The sequence below is a fragment of the Aspergillus aculeatinus genome, assembly GCF_003184765.1.
Source record: "Aspergillus aculeatinus CBS 121060 unplaced genomic scaffold BO66scaffold_47, whole genome shotgun sequence".
Taxonomy (NCBI): Eukaryota; Fungi; Ascomycota; class Eurotiomycetes; order Eurotiales; family Aspergillaceae; genus Aspergillus; species Aspergillus aculeatinus.
The window spans coordinates 224,645-241,898 of NW_020291516.1; the positions used below are offsets into that span (position 1 = coordinate 224,645).

Below are 17,254 nucleotides of genomic sequence, written 5' to 3' on the forward strand. Positions count from 1 at the left end.
CGTTTGGTGTTGATCATTTCTCGGTCCGTGCTTTCTTTTGCGTTTCTTTTCTTGACCACCTATCACATGAGTGCTTGCCACCACCTCGATTCTCAGGGACAAACATGCCCCCCCAAAAAAACCAGACAACGCATGCATGTCTATTTATACACTTGTTTGCTTTGAGTTGTACGAGTACGCTTTTTTGTCTTTTTGGTGGTGTCGGCAACAGGCAACATCCACCATATGGTTTTTTTTTTCCATGTACATACATACCATCATATTCGGCCATACCACCGACCCTTACATCTTACATAGCTTTGCATGATGCCTTGTGTGTATGACATACCCCCTTCCCGCTGTGCTCCTTTCATTCCGCACGGCCCGGTCCCGTTTCGGGGGTTGTACTTGTTAATTATAGATCGATTCGAGAACTTCGTCCACATACTTCACAATGAATCGGCTTGGGTTGAGCATTGGGGTATCGTCACTAGGTACGATAGCATGGCTTTTATCTGACGAGGGCAGAATTCATCAACCCAATCCGACCTAAACCGTCAATTCCACCCGATCACCACAGCCGGGGGTTGCCTAGTATGTACAGTACAGCACTCCACTCCCGCTTCCTCCGTCCGAAAGCAAAACAAAAAGATATACAGCTAGGCCCAGAACACCGACTCACTTCCCCACAGGACTGACTGGATATCCAAATCCCAAACCCACCCAGCTCTGTAAGTCTGTCTAGGTACACGTGTGTACCTCACATGTACTCCGTACATGTACAGGACATGTACATCAAGCACAGCATCGGGACCCCCCCCCCCCCCCCCCCCCCCCCCCCCCCCCCCCCATCCACTGGCCCTGCTGGCCCTGCTGGCCCCGGTCTGGCTGTATTGAAGACACGCCTAATATATTGACTGACCTGATGCATGGAAGTACTGTTCTTCCCACCAACACACATATGTACTGTCCATACATGCGCCTATGGATCGCAATTCAGTCCAGCCTGGACTGGATGCCAACTTACCTACCTACCCTCTTCGGGGGTGGTCTTTAGTATTGGTTGGAGGTCCAGGTAGAGGTAGAGGTAGTCCAGGATACCGGGGTGAGATCTGGCTGTCGTGGGTGTGGTATAGTATACCCTGCGACACTCCCCTCCCCCTCCGCTTTTTCAAGGACCTGGGTTTCGATATGTGGATGTGGACTGTACTCCAGACTCCTGTCCAGCGGTGCGGTGGTGGTGCTACTTGACCCACCGCGTTGTAATGCCGACGCAACGGTTGACCCGGGAAGGTTTCTGTATACTACTAGTATGCTACCCTTTCCCTAGCCCTTTCCCCATACCCGTACTTCTAAATACCCCATGCTTTTTTGAAGGGGTCAACAAGACTCCCACAAAGGTCCACTACACTACACTACCGCATCATACTTGCGTATGCGTAAGAGTAAGAAACAACTCGGATTCTCGTGTATCTTCTATCCCACCGCTACCGCTCAGCTACAACATTAAAGCCAGGTCCTCCAGACCTGGAACATCAAGGCACAGAAAAGTCCAGCGCCCCAAGAAATACTCATGCTCGTACTCGTACTCATGCCGGATGTTTCCAGGCTCCGCTATCATACCACCATCCCACACGTATGCGCCATTAGTATTTGAGGATTGAACAGCAGAAGAAATGTTTCCGGAACATAGGAGCCAAGGTAAGTCAGATTGTTGGGCAGGAAGCAAAGGAATTGGGAAGGGGGTATTAGTTGACTAGTGCAGGTATGGTGCATCAGGGGGCTGGGTTGGGAAGTGGGGGGTCGGGAGGTGGTTGTCAGGGAGGTGGTTGTCAGGGAGGGTCTGATATATGTATGTATCTGCTCATTTGTCCGGTTGGTCGTGGGTGTTGATGTTCTGTTGGGTATGTTTTTGACTGGGTTTGGTTTTTGGTTTGCGCTGGTGGGTTGGCGGAACCTTTGGCCCTGGCCCCCGGGTCTTGGGCTTGGGCTTGGGCTTGGGCTTGGGCTTGGGCTTGCTTGGATCGTGATTCCGCTGAAAGTATATCGCATCGCATCGCATCCATCGATGACCTTCCCCATCTCCACCTCTCTTTCTGATTCGCATCTCCTGGGCGCTTTGCCCCCGCGAGTCGAAGAAATCCAGCCCTCGACTCTAAAGTAACCACCGGTTTGTCGCTTGATCGTTCCGATCCTTGTCCCTCCACCTCGCGCGCCTCACACTTCATCCTTGCACCGAGATCTAACCAGTTTTGAATGGAAAAGAATAAGAATCAGTTCTGGCCGTATTTGCAGGACCGAGATCTATGCATGTCATTCTGATGACCGTTTCTATAGCGTCACACTCTCCAGATCGCGCACCATGACGGACATCTGCGCCCGCTTGGCTGCCTCCGCGACGAGGCTGAAGTCGCGCAGGAACGGGGCGGTGGCGGTCGGGCCGCCGGAGCCGGTGATCTGGTGCGGGTAGTTGTCGGTGTGGTTTGAGGGGTCTAGGTGGTGTTGTTGGTGGTGGTGGTGGTGGTGGGTTTGGTGCGGTTCGGTGGGACGTTGAGAGGGGTTGGTGCTGGTGCTGTTGGTGCTGGTGCTGGTGACGGCCATGGCGGCCGCGGCGGCTAGGTTGAGGGGGTTGGGGGGTTGCGGGACGGAGCTGGCCGGAGAGGTGGTGGTGAGGTTTTGGGGGTGGGCTTGGGAGGCGTTGAGGGTTGCCATTATTCTTATCGATACTTGTGGTGTAGTGGTTGGGCTGGATGAGGTGATGATGTAGGTGGTGATGGTGGTGGTGGTGGTGGTGGTGGTGGTGGTGGTGGTGGTGGTGGTTGTGGGTAAAGGTGTAGGTGAAGTGCAGGTGTAGATGTCAGATGGCGGTTGATATAAGCTGAGATGGAGATGAAGATAAGGTAAGTGAAAGACGGCTAAAGGCTGACGACTATCTAACAGGTAACAAAGAGGATTGTGTACTGTATTCCGTACACTACAGGGCTGCTTTCACCCTATCTCTGCAAAGTGCGTGGACTGATCCGGTGGAGTCCAGTCGAGATTTTAACTGCCTCTCAGCCTTGAAAAAGGAGGGAGGGGATGGCGTGATGAGAAGCAGCGGAAGCAGCAGTGATGCAGTTAAGTAGAAAGAATAGACTGAGCCAGAGAGAAAAAAAAAGTCCCAGTCCCAGCAACACGTGGGGCGGTTGACCGGATGGACCGCGGTATGACGTCCGGCAAATCTCCAACGAGAAAGTCAACGATAAGAAAGAACTTCAACGACTGGGTGATGATGATGAAACCGTCCCAAACCCAAGCCTAACCCCAGAATCCCGAAGTCAACTCTCCAGCTTTTATGCGGTGGAAGTCCAGTCCAGTACTTGGTAGATTATCCATGCACCCCGGGTAAAGAAGGCATACGTACTTTTGACGCAAGGTACTGTTACATACCTCGTCCACTGCAAGGCCAATCTTCTCCTTGAGCAATCAATGATCATTGATGATCGATTGAAAGGAGTCCAAGGCCTGAATAGACTGAACTTAAGTAGCAGGACTAAACCAGTTCCAGCAAGTCCTTGAAGATCGCCAAGATTGCCTTATTGGAACAATCACAGTTGGAGCCAAAAGAGCCAAAAGAGCCCAAAAGAGCCCAAAAGGGAAATCCCGTGTCCGACTTTTACCCGGTCCGCATCTCCACGCGGGGTTCAGTTTTTCCTTTTGGAATTTGCTGCGCAATCCACCACTGCACTGCAAGCACCGTGACTGTCTGGATTCAAATGCCTCGGTTCAGGTCACATGGTGTCATGTGATCCTGGAGGATCAAGCTAAACCCAGAAAGGACATCCCCACTATGGACGAGCTCCACTCGACACTATCGCGATAGCGAGAAATTATCAGCGCAGGGCGCCTGCATCCGAATCGGTCGCCCGCAATGCCCCTCGCATCCTGGACCACCACCTGACCCAGCGAGCGACCGAAACCATGGCGGACGAGGACAATTTCGACACCGGGGACATGTTCCAGGATCCGGAGGGGTTCTACGAGCCCGAACCGGAGCCCACCTTTGCGGAGCATCACATGCTGTCTGGACAGACGGTGCGCGTCCGCCTGGTGGGCAGCCATCCGCTCTACGTATATCCCCCCAATTCTGTTCAACTTCTTTCGCCAAACTCACCTTTTCTCCTTCTGATAGGGCAACCTCCTCTGGAACGCCGGCCGCACCAGCTCCCACTACCTCGAAGAACACGCCGACCGACTCGTCAAGGGGAAGGACGTGCTGGAGATCGGCGCCGCGGCGGGCGTCCCCAGCATCGTCAGCGCCATCCTGGGCGCCCGCACCGCCGTGATGACCGACTACCCGGACGTCGACCTGGTCGAGAACATGCGCCACAACGCGGGGCTGTCGGCCGCGCTCGTCGGCCGCGACTCCGCGCTGCATGTGGACGGGTACAAATGGGGCACCTCCGTCGCGCCGCTCCTCGCCTATCTCCCGGAAGCCGCCCGGAGCCAGGGCTTTGATCTGCTGATCATGGCCGACGTGGTATACAGCCACCGCGAGCACCCGAACCTGATCCAGACGATGCGCGCGGCGCTCAAGCGCAGCCCGGAGGCCGTCGCCCTCGTCATCTTCACCCCGTACCAGCCGTGGTTGCTGCCCAAGACGGAGAAGTTCTTCCCGCTGGCCGAGGAGAGTGGGTTCCACGTCACCAAGATCTTCGAGAAGGTGATGGACGATGTGTTGTTCGAGAATGATCCGGGAGTGAGTATTCTTGTCGTGCTTTGTTGGGGGGGAATCAGTGCTAATCTTGGGCTTAGGATGAGCGGCTACGGAGGACAGTGTTTGGATATGAGATCCGGTGGACGGAGGAGGAGTTGAAATAGACGGCCGGGGACTGGACGAGACATGAATTGGGTTGCATGGCTGGTGTTGCGCGGGGGCACATGGTACAGTACATACAAAAGTGATTGTTTGCTTGGATAGACGGGCGTTTCCCCCCCTTATATCAATCTACTACATTATACATTTTGCCATTGCCTCGAAACACTTTGTAAACAAGTATACAATCTCAATCAATCGCAGTGTAGTTGAAACCGACCAGAAACGGAGCAGCTCTGTACCGCAAAGCAAAGTCACATGTAACCCCACCCACCGCCCGCCCGCAGCGGCGGCGGCGGCCCCGCGCAAAAAAATCCCCAACTTGCATCATCACACATACCAACCATCCGACAATTCTAGACATTGATCCCACCCAGCGCAAGCCCACCATGCCAGTAAGTCCAACACCCATACCCCCTCTTCAACCCAACCGACCTTACGATGAAACGTACGGAATACTGACCTCTCCCGGAAAAAAAAAGCTCATAGTGCTAACCGGCTACCCCTGCTCGGGGCTGACCTACCGGGCGAACCAACTCGCGGCGCAACTCGAAGCGACGCAGGACGAGCTCTACGCGTCCGGGGTGTTCCCGGACTCCAAGCCCCGGTTCAAGGTCCATGTGGTGCCGACGCACGATCCGTCGCACCCGCGCACGGTCTACGACCAGGCGCGCACGGAGAAGGAGTCGCGCGGGGTGGCGTACGCGCGGGCCAAGCGGGCGCTGGGCAAGGACAGTTTCGTGATCCTGGACGGGATGAACTACATCAAGGGATATCGGTATCAGCTGTGGTGTGAGGCGAAGGCGCTGAAGACGAGCAGTTGTGTGGTGTGTATCCTTGCCCTCCAAGAGGCTGGGTGAGAGGGGAGAGTGATTGCTAATTGAGAAACGGGGCATAGGTCCACGTGGGCACGCCGATCGAGCAGTGCGTGAAGAACAACGAGGCGAGGATCCAGCGCAAGGCCGCGGAGGGTGTACCTACCTCCTCCCCGGAGGAGGAGGAGGAGGCCACCACCACCACCGATGCACCAACAACCGACAAAGAAGACCCCTACCCGACGGACCTCCTCAACAACCTGATCTTCCGCTACGAAGAACCCAGCATCCACAGCCGATGGGACAAGCCGCTCTTCACGGTGCCATGGTCGGACGCCTCGCCTCCCATCGCCGAGATCTGGACCGCCCTGACGGGCCTCCCGCACCCCTCCACCGCATCGCCCGAAGACCAACAACAACAACAACAACACCCCCGGACATCCCTCCTAGACCTAACCACCACCTCCCTCACCAACACCCACCTCACCAATCCCGAAACCGCCAGCATCGCCCCCTCAACCTACACAACCACCACGGCCAACGGCGGCGGAAGAACCCCCCTGGGCCGCCCCCGCATCCGCCCGCACCAGGCCACCGCCCTCCCCGCCACCACCTCCTCCACCGCACTGTACAGCATCGAGAAAACCACCTCGAGCATCATCGCGGCCATCCGCGCGTTCACGCAGGCGCACCCCACCGCCGACGAGGCGCTCGCGGCCTCCGCTTCCGCTTCCCCCTCCTCCTCCTCCGGGAGAAGGGACGAAGGCATCACGATCCCGATCCCGGCGTCGGCGACGCCGCTGTTCGTGCCCGCGCACGTCGCCCGCGCCGGCGGGCCCACCGAGGAGCTGGCCGCCGCCGGCGGCGTGCTGGCGCTGCCGCGGCTGCAGCGGTGGCGGCGGCAGTGGATCACGCTGAATCGGGCGTATGTGGCCGGCCCGCATGCCAGTGCGCGCGGCGGCGGGCTGACGAGCGAGGAGATCCCCGATGCGTTTGTGCGGTTTTTGAACGCTGAGGTTGGGGGTGTCGATACTTAGTTTCTTTTGCAAGGGTGGTTCGTGCCTTTCGAAGGGTGGATGGGAGCATAGCGGTGTCTTTATGATGTTTGGGGGGGGATGGATGCATGAAGTGGTGGTGTTTCAGCCTTACGCGTTACGGTCAGATGGGAAAACAGACGAGTACAGCTTTCATCGTTGGATATTGTATATTGTATAGAGTGTATATACCCACCCAAAGGGGTGCTGAGAATAGAACAGAAGAAATCGCTCACACCAAACCCATATGCAATGCCAATGCCACCGCCCCCCGCCCCCCGCCCCCAAATCCATCGCATCGTCTCACATCACGAAAAGCAAATTGGTATCTACACTCAAACATTAGCAAACACATCCACACACACTCTCTCACCTGCCCTACTCCACCGGACAGGCAGGACCACTCACCAAGCGGATGACTACAGCTCAACTGCGGCTTCTGCGTATACTTGCCCTCCAGCTCGTTGCGGATGGAATTCAGCAGCTGCAGGTAACTCTGGTTGGGCCGCTGCTGGAGCGACTTGATGAAGGCCCAGCTCAGCGCGCCGCGCGCCTCGCCGTCCTGGAAGGTGTCGGCCCTATCGGTCGGCAAAAAGAATTAGCGTATTCGGCACCGTCTGGCGAAGCCATTTCCTTCCTTCCTGAGGAGAGGAGCAGGGACGTACGAAGTCTGCGTATCCTTGGACCCGGAGAACATGACCACGTCGGCCGGGGAGGTCTTGGTCTGCATGGTGCGCTGGCGGGCGGTGTCGCCGTTGGCCGCCTTCTTGAAGAAGCCGATGGCCGTCTGCGCGACGCTGCTCAGGTCGCCCTTGCCGTACGACTGGAAGGCGCTGAACAGGTCCATCGCCGCCTCCTTGGCCAGGTTGGGCTCCTTGAGGATCCCCTGCGTCGAGTAGACGTAGGGCAGGTCCAGCGCGGTGCCGGAGTGGCACGAGTCGAAGATCGCCGTGAGCCGCACGCCGGGTTGCAGGGGGCGGACCCTTTTTGTTTGTTTGGTTAGCTGTCGCGCTCTCTCTTTCTCGCTGTGTGTGTGTGTGTGTGTTTGTATGCAGGGTGAAGGGCCTCGCTTACATTATATCGTGCATGTCGTCGTCGACGATGTGGCCCGCGGTGCGGTAGTCGAGGGGGTAGATTACGTCGTCGTAGCCTTAACGCCGGTGTCATCAGGTTAATGCCGGGGGTTTATGTGTTTGGGTTTGCCTGGAAGACTCACCATCCTCTTCGTCACCATCCAGATCAGGCGTACGACCTCCGTGCCCTGATACAGATCCAGTCAGTTAGTCAGTTCTACGCGCACACACAGACATACGGCTATTCAGGGGGGCCACGCACCCGAAAAGTGAATGAACAGCGAATCGTTCGGCTGCGCATCCTTGACCAACCACTGCATGGCCCGCAGGATGTTGGCCTTGGTGGGCACGCTCATCGGGTTCTGCTGGTCGTCGGTCAGGATGACCATGTCCTCGCGCCGGTAGCCGTACTTCTCGTTCAGGAAGGTCGACATGTTGGTCACGTCGTTGATGCAGCCGCGCAGCGCGTTCGGCTGGCCGATGTAGTTGATGCCGATCAGCAGCGCCTTGCGCCGCCCCGTGCAGGTCGAGTACTGGAACCGGTAGTTGGAGGGGGCGCCCTTGCCGAACTGTTGGGCCTCCTGTGGCGGGCGCGGGGGGAGGGAGCCCCATGATTGAGAGTGGCCTGGTCGGAGGGGGGTGGCATTAGAGGGAGAATTGGGGGAAGGGTGTGACTTTTGGATGGACTCACTGTGGTAGGATCGGGTGTGGCCTGGGGATGAGGATTGCGGTGGCGGGGTCGGAGTGTGAGGGTGGCCGTAGGGGGATGGGGCCGGGGAGGGGTAGGGTGGATAACCACCGGAGGAGGAGTAGTGGTGAGACGGAGGCGGGCCGGACGGCGGAGGATACTGATGGCCGGGCGGAGGGCCGGGCGGAGGAGAGTACTGGTGTCCTGGCGGAGGGCCGGGAGGGGGTCCTGCAGGGGGATAGTATTGTGGACTAGGGGGATATCTAGAGCGGGATCGATTAGTCTGCGTGCGTGTCTTTATCTTCGTCACAGGTAAACCCACTGGTTATGGTGTGGAGGCGGCGGACCCCAGCTTCCCTGATGAGAAGGAGGAGGATAACCGCCGGACCATCCCTGCGAATATCCCGAGTTCTGGTAGTACATCAATTGCTTGGGAAAGGAGGCTGTGGGCAAAAGGGAGGGGCGAGCCGGTGTGTCGGTGTGCGAGCGGATAAGAATATCCGCGAGTGAACTACTACTGTTAAGCCGGAATGTGGGCGATTGTCTACCGCTATGCCCGGTGAATGGAGCCTAGACTGTCTGTCTAGTCTTGAGGTAGGTGGAGATTCGTGTATACGGGCCCGGGAACAGTCAAGAGGGGAAAGAAGATTGTAAGGAGAAGAAGCTGACACGGCGAGGGGAAAGATTTAGTATTTAAAGGGCGGCAGAGGCAAGATTGTCGCAGACTCACAGGGCTGGCTGATGCGGCTTCTTCCCCGCTCACCAGCACTCGGCATTGGCTGCCATTGGGAGAGACGGTGGGGCCGCACGAGGCGTAGGGCAGAGTTACAATACACGATGTTACAGCAGTATTACACGGCCAGGAGGGAGGTGCCTGCCCTGCCAACTGAGACAGAACTGAGGTGAGCACTGAAGAACAACAGCATCTATACAGACGGATTCATTTGAGTAGTATGAATGAAATAAGATACTATACTATACCTTTTACACTTACTCTACACTCCTTACCACTCACCACTCAAGCCATACCTATCGACCTCCCGGCACGGAACATCCGACCATACCGTGGACGCAGGATTACGTTGCCCAGCGGACTCAGCCATGGATCAGACAGGCAATCTTCCAGAAGACTCGCTGCAGCCCCTTTTAGGCACCGACCAATCGACTTGGCCAGAGGTTGGCCAGCGGTTCGGACTTGAGCGACTGACCCCGGGTAGGGCGATCAATGAAATCCTCTGCCACTGCCAGACTCGGGCCATGCGGGGAAGATTGAATCCGGATTCTAGTTTGGTCCTGCATCGTTACGCAATGTTGCCACGGCCAGCCTTCTTTCTGCCTTGGAACGTAGCGGTGCAGAGGATCTGATTGGTAGTTGGGTCAGGGATCTTATCTCGACTCATCAGATGATCGGGGACTACTGGGTAGGGAGTTATCCTCGATGTGATAGGTATAGCCCTCGCGGGGAATGACAAGATTGCAGACTGGTTGCATGGGGATTAGCAGTTACTTCTTGACTCTTAAGTTTTGCTTCTCCTACCAGCATTTGACCGTAGTTATTCTAGGGGTATTGTCTAGACTTGAGGTTTGCTAAGCTTTTTGGTCCACTGATTCAATGCTTACGCTTATGTCTAACTTGTCAAAGGCAGAAGACATCAACAAGGCAACAATCATACTGAACTTGGTCACCGACACGAAACATGTTCGCGACCAGTCAACCGGTGGATGAAAGGTTCAAACACAGAAGAACTTCATGAGTGAGCGACCGAAACATCTCACGCGTCAACGTCGCTTGCCAAATGCATGAGTTTGATCGCTGGACACCATGTGCTCATCTTGCCCAGATGGAGATGATAGAAGTAACATAGGATCAGTACGTCTAGGACACTGAACTGGCAAATTTGCACATCATCGGCAGCTCCTTGCTAGTGATGAACTTGCTGGGGCCAAGAACAGCATAAACTCACGAAGTCCAGTCTATTGTTGATGCGTATGAATGATCATTATAATCACACTGACAGGCTAGTGGTGATAGTCGCTCCTAGCTGTCCATGTCGTCCAATCGGTCATCTTATCATGATCTTATAATGCCATCTTCCCAGCATCCAGCATCCCCAAAACCTAACCACAACCATTCCTCCCTCACAAGGTAAAGATTATCATATGGCATCACCAGCACGACATCAACAACCAACAACCCCAAAACTTCACACCTTGCATGACCAACCTCAGCCTCACGCAAGGGGGGGAGGGTATCACTACCACCACCACCACCACCATCACACCTTTAAACCCTTCTCAACTCCCAACTCTCAACCCTCAACCCCCAGCCCACACCATCCCAATCTCCAACCAAAGTGTCAAAATGCCCCCCCTCAACATTGCCATCATCGGCAGCGGCATCGCGGGCCTCCTGGCGGCCCGCATCCTCCGCGAACAACACCAGGTAACCATCTACGAGCGCACCGCGTCGGCCAACGAAACGGGGGCGGCCATCAACATCGGGCCCAACGGGATCGCGATCCTGGAGAGTGTGGGGCTGGACCGGCGGCGGGCGCGGGCCATCCCCGTGGCGCGCACCATCGCCTACAACAAAGCCGGGGCGGTGACGGCCGACACGACGGTGGACTACCGCCGGGAGTTCGGCGCGGACTGGCTGTTCTTCCACCGGGCGGATCTGCGGGACGAGCTGCTGCGGTTGGCGACGGCGCCGTCGGAGGAGGTGGGGGTGATGGGCTGTCCGGCGAGGGTGCGGTGGGGGGTCGGGGTTGTCAGCTGTGGTGGTAGTAGTGGGCAGGGGGATATAAAGGTGGAGAATGGGGAGGTGGTGTTGAGTACCGGGGAGGTGGTGAGGGCGGATTTGGTTGTGGGTTTGTAGTTCCAGTCCCCGTGATATTTCTCGGCCACCAGCACCAGTACCATATCCATCCATCCTGATAACTAACCTGGAAAACCAACAGCAGCCGACGGCATCAAATCCACCCTCCGCCCGCTCGTCCTCCCCGCCGTCCCCAACATCCACCCCATCCCCGCCGGCTCCTCCATCTTCCGGTTCACCCTCACGCGCGCCCAGGCCCACGACGCCCTGGGCTATCTACCGGCAGCCCTCGACCGCACGCAGCCGGGCTGCATCACCACCGTCTTCGCCTTCGACGCCACCGAGCGCCGCGTCGTGATCTACCCGTGCCGCGACTTCGAGGTCCTGAACTTCGCCGTCATCGTGCCGGACGCGATGCTGTGGCGGTCCACGGCCGCGAAGATTGCCCCGGAGGGCCCCCCGGAGGGGGGCAACTGGTCGGCGGAGGCCGACAAGGCGGAGCTGGTCGAGCATTTCCGCGACTTCCCCGACTGGGTGGGGGATTATCTACGGTGAGTGTTCTTCCGAAATAAGCTTGCCGTACTCTACTACACTCTCATCACGATGGAACTCGGGGGTTAACATGCAACAGCGCAGCTCCCACCCCCGGCCTCCGCGTCTGGCGCCTCCACCACACCCCGCCACTCCCCAGCTATATCGCCGGCCGCACGGTGCTGATCGGCGACGCCGCCCACGCGATGACCCCGCACCAGGGCCAGGGCGGCACCCAGGCGATCGAGGACGCGGAGGCGTTCCGTCTGTTCCTGGGCGAGCATGTCACGGCCGAGGCTGTGCCGGCGCTGCTGCGCGACCTGGATCGGGTGCGGCGGCCGCGCGCGTCGCGCATCCAGGTGAACAATGTGCAGGCGCGCGGGCGCACGTCCGCGCAGGAGGTGCATCGGTTTCGGAGGTTCAATTGGACGTATCCGGGGGTTTTGGCGGAGGTGCGGCGGTTGAATGCGGAGGGGGGTGCAGTGGATTGTGGGTATAGTTCTGGTGGTGGTGGTGCTGCTGCTCAAGGCCAAATGGATCATGAAGAGGAGCGGGAGTGGAAGTTGTGAATCTTGTTGCTTGTGCGCATAGATTTGTGGTTACACATTCTTAGTAGGTAAAAGCTCCTGTCTCACCTCATCCCCTCAGCATCCACCTATAACTCATTCTACCATTCAAGTTCAAGTATATCCCCCCGGTCATAGCGCATGAGCTCGCACCACCTACCCCATTCAGACAACTAGCTAACCTGACCACCTCGGAAGAGCCTCACCCACCCCGAAGTGATTAGAAGGGTTAGGTTGATTAGAAATGATTAGAATAGAGTCTCACCCCAATGCCATGACTCACGCCATCCAACCCCCCCCCCCCATCACAAGAACACTCCCCTCCCCTCCCCTTCCTCAAACCTCAACACCGAGCACCACCAAAGCCCCATCACAACCTCCAATTCCCACATGAGGCCCCGTATTCGTACCCCCACTGTCTCAGAACCGAGAACCGAGAACCAAGAACTCAGACCCAAGAACCAGAAACTTAATCCGAGCTCCCCGAACCCATGACCAAGACCACATCCCCAACCCTCACCCGAGCATCCCTTACCCAGGTCAGATCAGGTCAGATCAAGTCAGATCAAGCCAGTCAGAAAAACAAGATACGAAGAAGCACAGACACTCGCTCCACTGCACGTACTCCACTCCCTAACCTGCCATACCCGACGCAACCTATCAGCTACCCAGCAGCCCCAGCAGCCCCAGCCAAACAAGCTAGACTCGTCGACGAGCGGGAGCTAGAGCCCTACTACGTCAGATGTAGATTACACACAACTACGACCCCGTATATACGGACGGGCGTGGGCTTGGACTCGGGTCGGGATGGGTAAGGTTACCCACAGGGTAGTTAGGGAAGGTACCGTATGGACCGGAGGGGAGGGGATCCACTCGCCGTATTTGGCAAGCTGTACGCTGTTCAAGGTTAGTAGGTAAGCTGTACCGTAAGCCCAGCTGCTCGCGGTCAGTCTGGGGGAGGGGTGCTAGTTGGTCTCTGCATTTACACGGCACTGGCACTACTCGGAGTATATCCCCCATAACCCCAATCCGAAGGATGTTGAATCCATTCCGAGAATAAACGTGAACGTGAACCGAGAGCAGCGACAAGGCAAAGGATACGTAACCCCCCCCCCACCACTACCACCACTACCCTCACGCTCATGCCCAACCACAACAACTAACCAAACAAACTATATCGTAAACACCAACGAACCCTCATCCCGTGAAACTCTACATCAACCCAAGACCCATCGAACAGAGCCCGGAATCCACTCATGAATCTGAATGAATACACCCGCGTCAACGCGGCATGATGCCAATATATCGACTCAAAAGTATAGCCCAAACGGTATCGAGGGATATCACTACTTGTCCAAAGGGGGGGGGAGGGGGGGAGCTATACGGCACTATAGACGACAGACCATACACCTCAAAAACAAGAACGTGATCTTTTGTTGTAGGGTGTAGTGCTAGAGCCTCACCACAGATACTGCACTGCACTGCACCGCACTGCACAGTACAAGCCCAAGCCCAATCCAGCAGATCCTAAGAGCCTCACCACGCTTTACCGCAACCGCAACCGCAACCGCACCCGCACGCAACAGAACTTACACAACATCACCCCAAAAAATCGAGATCAGGATCCATCCCAGAGATCAGATCATACATTCAGGCCTGACGTCCTTACGTAGACCCGCGGCGCCGGGGATGCCCAGCATACCAAGATCGGTAATCAGAGCCGGGGGCATAAGCACACCAACTCCCACCACCACCCAGATAGGCATTTCTCGCGGATCCTTGATCCTACTGGCGGAATCTGGCATTCGTCACGCCACGGAGGTAAGACATCACCTGTTGTGGCTACTACCACTCCCAAACACAATGCGGTTGTGGGAGGGTTACCTACCGGTGAGGTGGGAGGACGTGACATGTAAGGATCTCGTAAGCTTACATCCGACTAACGCGTCAGGGCTGCCAAGGCTGACTGTAGTCTTACTACTGCTTATCCGATCGGAGGAGATCCCTTCTACATACCTTACCTAGTACTAAGGAGTAGCTATACCATGGAAGACGAGACACAAAACTCACGACCTCTAAATATATGCAGCTTCTTATTGACCAATTATATTATCACGGGTTTTATCATCTATAACTTGGTTGCGCTGCCAGCGTCACTGGCTGCAGCCATCCATCCGTCATGCGTTGCACAGCCACACGGCACGTTGAGGCAGTGCTCAGCCCCGGTCACCACTAGAGAGTAGACACAGACAGTAGGGCAGTGCCACTCCCCTATCCTAGCACGGCGGTTTGCCCAGCAAACCATACACCATCCGCCAGCCCACCCTGCCCTATCGCAACCAAAATCCCCTCCCCAGCCGCAGATACATCGCCCCCTCCTCCCGCACCGAGGGCACCGGTGACCCCCTTCCCCCTTTACCCATCCCCATCCCCGCCGCCGCCGTCCGCTTGGCTCCAAAACTCGTATGCCTAGTCGACTCCATCTGTGCAACATCGCCGACGCGGACGCGCTCCCCCTTGCCTGCGGGATGGGTCGGTTCAGCTGCCTCCTGCGGTGGCCGCTGCATCGCTCGCACACGCCCGTCCGTCATGTCCAATCGCTGCAGTCCAGGCAGCCGTAGCAGTGGGTCGAAGTTGACGAACAGAATGGCTTGGTCGCCATCGCTAGAGTCCGGCGCATCCACCGAGTACACCAGCGAGCGTTCGTCGGCGGCGGCGCGCACCTCGGACGAGGCGATGCGCTTCGTGGGTGAAAGCAGCTGTGTCAGCGCCGCCGGAGCGTGGTCGGGGGGCCACATGTGCACCCCCAACGATTCAAAGCGTTCTTCACTGTGGTCGATTGGCTGGCGGCTGGACGAGTCTTGGTCGTCCAGCTCCGGTGGGTACAGTAGTCCCGGTTCGACTTCTTCACCTGCAGAGTCAATGGGGGACTTGCGCTTGCGCGAGGTCAGACGGAGGCGGAGTTGGTCGGTGGGGATGCGACCCGAGGTGGTGGTGCTGTTGCTGCTGTTGCCGGGTTGGGGTCCAGCCGCATCAGTAACAAGATCTACAAATGTCGAACTCGAGAGATTGTAGGTACGGTATTTAGTGCGAGCCAGGATGAAGTCGCGTCGTTTGGCGAGGTCGGTTCCCGGGGGGTATTCCTGGTGGTAGTGGCGGCGGATGCGCTTTTGGGGCGGTTCGTAGCGGGGTTTGTTGGTCGAGTCCAGGGTTCGCGTCAGGGGCTCGTCGGGGAGCACGGCGGGCGGGGGTGGTGCGTTGCGGGTCCGACGGAGTAAGCCGGCGAAGCGCTCCTGCTTACTCTGCTCGATCTCAGCCGGCGATGGCAGCGACTGCATGTAGTACGTGCGAATGTTCTCGCTGCCGCTGTTGATCCACTCACGGCGACACTCGAGGATCATCAGCTGCTTCGTGGCCTCATCGACCCGGAGGGACAGATCCGACCAGGTGTCGTTCACCGGGCCCTCGCGGTGCTGCCGCCGCCACTTGAAGTTGATCGTGCTCCGCTTGGGTTCCTCCGTGGGCGACATGCACAGCCACACATAGTAGGAGGTCCAGTCGATCTCCTCCGCTTCGTGGCCGATCATCGTCGACACTGCATAGAGGTGGTCATCGTAGACGCCAAAACATACGTTCTGGGAGATATCGTGTCCGGAGAAGTTGTCGAGGATCAGAGGCGCCCGGGTGGTGTTGCGACCCGTCTGCAGATCCGCGCATTCGACCACCCATTGCAGATGGCCGTCGGCGCTCAGCATGCTGTGTGTTCCCCAGTAGATGTACCGAGTGTTGAGCCGGACAAAAAGCCGTCGGGTGTCCGGCAACCGAGTGATGAACCGCAATCGCCCTGTCTTGTGGCATTCCAATTTGGGGCGCATGTCCACGGCTATCAACCAGGTCTCCTCCGTGTCTTCGCGTTCCACGGTGAATGCCAGATTCCAGTCGTGATACTGCATGAGCCGGATGTGAATCGTCTCTTCGTTCGGGTCACAGGACGGGATGATTCGCGACACGACACGGTGAAGGTTCAACACTTGCTCAGTGCAGCTGGCGCCGTGAACGTCCAGTACGCGGATCTCCTCTCTGTAAATGTAGGTCAGGGCACCCCCACCGTAGAGAAATGAGCTGCCATAGGCGAGGAGGGAAGCAGAGTATGGCTGCGCAGTCGCAAAGGCCTCGCGGATGTCGAACACCCGGCCCAGAGCTTTGCGGTACCCTTTTCTGGCGGCAATGGCTTCCTGGCCTTCGGTGGTATGACGCAATTCATTCTAGGGCAGTCAGTCATGCCCCTATCCGTGTAGATCAGAGAGAGGTACCTCGATGGCTTTGCGGGCAATGTTCTCGTCCTGGACGAGACGGTATAGGGTCCCGTTGACGCGGCCCAGCTGGACCAGGTCTTGGGACCCCAGTCTGGACGCGATCTGATAGAACACATCGTAGGGAATACAGTCCAGATTCTTGGAGGGTCTATGCGCGGTGTCCATCTCGGACTATCAACCATGCGCGGCGAAGGGAAGGGGAACGCAAGACGGTAGGAAAGCTGTAGGTCTAAACCGATACCATCAGGAAAGAGACAGTCAAGTGTCGCAGACACTGGTCTTTGGAAAAAGAATCAAGCGATAATAATCACAAGAGGAAGGATTGTTGACTACAAGGATGGAAGAAACAAATCAAGGCGGTCAGATGGAGATAAAGTATGGAGCCCTGAGTGGTGATCTGGTAACCCAGTTAGGAAGGCAGACGTCGAGGGGGCACCCGATGCCCAATTCAGCCAAACCACAACGGGTAATATGTTTGCAATGCGCTGCAGTGCCGCGCAGGCAATCAACCAAGCCTCAAGCCTTGAAGTATGCAGTGTTTTTCAGTGCAAGTGGACTGTGGCGAGCCTCATTCATTCAAGA

General features: G+C 57.1%; 6 protein-coding genes across 6 annotated transcripts; 3 read left to right on the forward strand and 3 right to left on the reverse strand.

The window, feature by feature from the left end:
- Positions 1 to 2,186: 2,186 nt before the first annotated feature.
- On the reverse strand, positions 2,187 to 3,100 carry BO66DRAFT_168234 (uncharacterized protein). Its single transcript, XM_025642282.1, has one exon. The coding sequence runs from the start codon at positions 2,689 to 2,691 to the stop codon at positions 2,311 to 2,313; it is 381 nt and encodes a 126-aa protein (XP_025500659.1). The 5' UTR covers positions 2,692 to 3,100; the 3' UTR covers positions 2,187 to 2,310.
- A 624-nt stretch (positions 3,101 to 3,724) lies between these two features.
- On the forward strand, positions 3,725 to 4,988 carry efm7 (putative nicotinamide N-methyltransferase Nnt1). The gene is made up of 3 exons (XM_025645916.1): positions 3,725 to 4,089; positions 4,151 to 4,717; positions 4,774 to 4,988. The coding sequence occupies exons 1-3, from the start codon at positions 3,940 to 3,942 to the stop codon at positions 4,837 to 4,839; spliced, it is 783 nt and encodes a 260-aa protein (XP_025500660.1). The 5' UTR covers positions 3,725 to 3,939; the 3' UTR covers positions 4,840 to 4,988.
- Positions 4,989 to 5,190: 202 nt separating this feature from the next.
- Positions 5,191 to 6,686, forward strand: BO66DRAFT_380690 (putative RNA polymerase II Elongator complex associated protein Kti12; the record flags this gene model as incomplete). The annotated part of the gene is made up of 3 exons (XM_025645917.1): positions 5,191 to 5,229; positions 5,317 to 5,661; positions 5,733 to 6,686. The coding sequence occupies exons 1-3, from the start codon at positions 5,224 to 5,226 to the stop codon at positions 6,684 to 6,686; spliced, it is 1,305 nt and encodes a 434-aa protein (XP_025500661.1). The 5' UTR covers positions 5,191 to 5,223.
- A 178-nt stretch (positions 6,687 to 6,864) lies between these two features.
- On the reverse strand, positions 6,865 to 9,033 carry BO66DRAFT_422607 (caspase family protein). Its single transcript, XM_025650058.1, has 8 exons — positions 8,767 to 9,033; positions 8,448 to 8,707; positions 8,019 to 8,381; positions 7,900 to 7,944; positions 7,758 to 7,833; positions 7,349 to 7,666; positions 7,092 to 7,261; positions 6,865 to 7,012 (listed from the first exon to the last, which is right to left on the reverse strand). The coding sequence occupies exons 1-8, from the start codon at positions 8,865 to 8,867 to the stop codon at positions 6,987 to 6,989; spliced, it is 1,359 nt and encodes a 452-aa protein (XP_025500662.1). The 5' UTR covers positions 8,868 to 9,033; the 3' UTR covers positions 6,865 to 6,986.
- A 1,773-nt stretch (positions 9,034 to 10,806) lies between these two features.
- Positions 10,807 to 12,359, forward strand: BO66DRAFT_330725 (FAD/NAD(P)-binding domain-containing protein; the record flags this gene model as incomplete). Its single annotated transcript, XM_025644061.1, has 3 exons — positions 10,807 to 11,311; positions 11,402 to 11,810; positions 11,891 to 12,359. 3 exons carry the CDS (start codon positions 10,807 to 10,809, stop codon positions 12,357 to 12,359), a joined length of 1,383 nt encoding a protein of 460 aa, XP_025500663.1.
- Positions 12,360 to 14,686: 2,327 nt separating this feature from the next.
- Positions 14,687 to 16,837, reverse strand: fbx15 (F-box domain protein; the record flags this gene model as incomplete). Its single annotated transcript, XM_025651352.1, has 2 exons — positions 14,687 to 16,621; positions 16,670 to 16,837. 2 exons carry the CDS (start codon positions 16,835 to 16,837, stop codon positions 14,687 to 14,689), a joined length of 2,103 nt encoding a protein of 700 aa, XP_025500664.1.
- Positions 16,838 to 17,254: the final 417 nt, after the last annotated feature.

Bases quoted from the DNA above. Each gene is read 5' to 3' on its own strand.
- BO66DRAFT_168234 (XM_025642282.1), bottom strand. From the start codon at position 2,691: ATGGCAACCCTCAACGCCTCCCAAGCCCACCCCCAAAACCTCACCACC.
- efm7 (XM_025645916.1), top strand. From the start codon at position 3,940: ATGGCGGACGAGGACAATTTCGACACCGGGGACATGTTCCAGGATCCG. The intron at 4,090-4,150 runs GTATATCCCCCC...TCCTTCTGATAG, and splicing joins TGGGCAGCCATCCGCTCTAC to GGCAACCTCCTCTGGAACGC. The intron at 4,718-4,773 runs GTGAGTATTCTT...TCTTGGGCTTAG, and splicing joins TGTTCGAGAATGATCCGGGA to GATGAGCGGCTACGGAGGAC.
- BO66DRAFT_422607 (XM_025650058.1), bottom strand. From the start codon at position 8,867: ATGTACTACCAGAACTCGGGATATTCGCAGGGATGGTCCGGCGGTTAT. The intron at 7,667-7,757 runs GTAAGCGAGGCC...ACAAACAAAAAG, and splicing joins GACGACATGCACGATATAAT to GGTCCGCCCCCTGCAACCCG. The intron at 7,013-7,091 runs GTGAGTGGTCCT...GTTTGAGTGTAG, and splicing joins GAGCTGTAGTCATCCGCTTG to ATACCAATTTGCTTTTCGTG.